The sequence below is a fragment of the Triticum aestivum genome, chromosome 3B, assembly GCF_018294505.1.
Source record: "Triticum aestivum cultivar Chinese Spring chromosome 3B, IWGSC CS RefSeq v2.1, whole genome shotgun sequence".
Classification (NCBI taxonomy): domain Eukaryota; kingdom Viridiplantae; phylum Streptophyta; class Magnoliopsida; order Poales; family Poaceae; genus Triticum; species Triticum aestivum.
Genome location: NC_057801.1, coordinates 42,063,400 through 42,066,272, shown reverse-complemented (window position 1 = coordinate 42,066,272; position 2,873 = coordinate 42,063,400). Strand labels below are relative to the sequence as shown.

At 51.7% G+C, this 2,873-nt stretch overlaps 1 protein-coding gene across 1 annotated transcript; it reads left to right on the top strand.

The window, feature by feature from the left end:
* The first annotated feature begins 1,339 nt into the window (after window positions 1-1,339).
* LOC123064617 (uncharacterized) lies at window positions 1,340-2,128 on the top strand. Its single transcript, XM_044488064.1, has one exon. The coding sequence runs from the start codon at window positions 1,407-1,409 to the stop codon at window positions 1,872-1,874; it is 468 nt and encodes a 155-aa protein (XP_044343999.1). The 5' UTR covers window positions 1,340-1,406; the 3' UTR covers window positions 1,875-2,128.
* Window positions 2,129-2,873: the final 745 nt, after the last annotated feature.

The following is a 2,873-nucleotide window of genomic DNA, read 5'->3' as shown; positions in this document are numbered from 1 at the left end:
GCTACCGGAGCTACACCCTCTGACTTGGTGTAGGGATATTCTTTGCGACTCTAGGTTCTCAGAGAGTGACCGGGCAAAATTTGTTACGGTCATGTGGGCTATTTGGACCTCACGCAACAACATAACGCATGACAAAGCAAGTATGAGCCCGGCGCAATCACTCAAACGTATAAGAGAAACTCTCTCCTTGTTGGAGTTACCTTTGGAACAGACGAAGGTTCTACCTGGCTATGGTTGGAAGCCACCGGATCAAGGCTGGACGAAGATAAACACAGATGCTAGTGTTTCAGCGCTTGAACATAGAAGTGGAGCTGGAGGAGTGGCACGGACTTCCTTGACCTTCTTGGCTGCCTGGAGTAAGCCCTACACCCACATCACGGACCCGTTGATTGCCGAGGCGTCTGCTCTATGAGATGGGGTGTTATTCGCACAGCTTCGTGGCTTTTCGCAAGTGCTCATGGAAACAGATTGTTTAAAACTGGTTCAGCTATGGCACTCGCGATGGTTTTCGCGCTCCATTGTAGCGCCACTTTTATTAGAAATAGAAGAGCTAGCCTTATCTTTTCTTTCTTTTGATGTTCAACATGTGTACTGAGAAACTTCAATATGTCGGCCCACTTGTGTGCTAAGCATGCTTGCACCTTGGGGATCACCCACTGCTGGATGGACTCCCCTCCTGGCTTCCTCATGACCAGCATTTTGGCTGATCGTGCGGGAATAGATAATAGTTGAATAAAGCTCGAAGTTTCCCGCAAAAAAAAAAAGGGTCGTGTGAGTGGGCTAATCTCTCCTGTGTATAAGTATCCCTTGAGTTAATGAGAAACAGAGAGGCCGTGAGGGCTGAGGCAGAAAACAATGTAGCGCTTGTGTGACAGGAGGAGAGCCTCTTGGCAAAGCTAATTGGCTTCCTTCCCTGGTACATGCGTGCGTGTGTGTGTGTTTCTCAGTTTTTTCCTTGGAGTGTGTTCTTGAGAGATATATATAGAGAGAGAAACATCATGAGAGTTGTGCTAGGCAGCTCGAGGAAGAAGAAGAGCGGCGCTGCGCAAGAAGGCGGCGCCAACAGCATCACCACCACCACTGTGCTCAAGCCGGAGCTGACGACCCGAAGACGCGCTCCGGGTGAAGAGAAGACGCGCTTCACAAGGTGTTGGACGAACATGACCTCTGTAGATCGGGACCTGCACTGGGGTGGCGAGGGAGAAGTGTGAACCCGGACTCTGCTTTTGCTAGGCCTCCTCCTCACACGTCGCGTTCAGCACGAGCTCATCGTCTCGGCACCCCGAGCATATATACCCCTACCACCACAACCACCACCACCACCACTACTCGAGTAATACAGCCAGATAAGCCTCCTGGGTGCACATCCAATCCAGGTAGTCTAGCCAGGAAGTCCGCCAGCACGAATGTGCTTCGAGTTCAGCTCCTGTTTCGGCGGCGGCAGAAAGGACGACTACGGCGGCGAGCGGTCCAGCCATGGGGGTTGTGGCGGCCGAAGCCGCGGCCGCATGGGTGACCGCGGGAACCGGAACGGCTACAACGCCGCCTCCGACCACAAGCCGACGACGGCCTACGACCATCAGCGGGCTCTTGATGAGAAGGGGCGGAAGGCCCACCACGACGGCGGGTTGAAACCTGACCAGGCCTCCGTCGTCGCTGCCGCCGGTGGCCACGGCTATTACGCCGCCTACGCAACTGACAAGGTCCACGACGCACCGAAGCTTCCTGCCTGGCACAACAAGGTCGTCGACTACGTCGGCTACGCCCACAACACCGCGCGCCTTCGCCACCAGGCTGCTCCTGATCATAGGGAGCACGCCGCCATGGATTACCATCACTACCCAACCACCACTACCACTCTCGTAAGGTACTAGTTGTTAGGATCACCTAGCATGGCAGTTCATAAATCAGTCCTTCACAGTAAACACCGCCTCTGCTTTTCTACTCTGTCCGGTAGCTCCGTTTTTCTACTCTGCTTTTTCTCACCCGCTGAAACTGAAAAGGCACCTGGAATAGGAGGCTGTGGATTTTGATCAGCGCCTCCATGTTTTTGTCCATGGATGTGCGCACATGTCCCAGTTCCAGCAAGCCTTTATCAGTCGGTCTCCGTAGCTGTTTGCCTGTAATTTTTCTTGGGCTGCTTTCTTCTTGTATCATATAATCAAGTGAAAGAAAGGATTTCTGAGATCAAAGATGATTCTCCATTTGTACCCTTGCTATGTGCATGTGTGTGGCTTGGCTGTCTTTTTTTCAGTCACTCACTTCCACGGCTTGAAGTCTCACAGACATTCTGAAGCACTGAAACCGCAACGACTTGAAGAACAGCGAACATCTTATTTTTGTCCGTTGGCACCTCAGGTACTGCTTGGGATAGACCACCACAACTTGTATAAACCCTGAATAATCATACTCGCTCAACATATTACCATGTCCTAAATCAGTATAATGATTAATTTCAAAGAAAGGTTCGCCCTGATTTTGGTACAAAGTCCCGAGTATGAATTTGTATAAAGATGTGTTGTCTATTCTTTTTTCCTAACAAACGGCACATATGTTTCTGACGACATAAATAGCAGTTTCTCCTGGAGGTTCATGACATCATGCCTCCACTTGAGGTTAAAATAAAATTCTAAAATGATATGAGTTGTCTGAATTAATTAGTATCAAAATGATATGTTCAAATAAGATTTCTTGCAGCCTGAATAGGTCGAGACACCCCCTTCGTCTCGCCCGCTCCCGCGAGCGGGGAGGCGAACCTAGCGCCGCCAGCCCCTACTCCCCCCCTTCCCTCCTCCCTCGCAGCCGCCGGCACGCGCCGCCGGGCAAAGCCCGGCTGGCGTCGGTGGCGGCGGGGCCTCCTTCCCCTTCCTCGC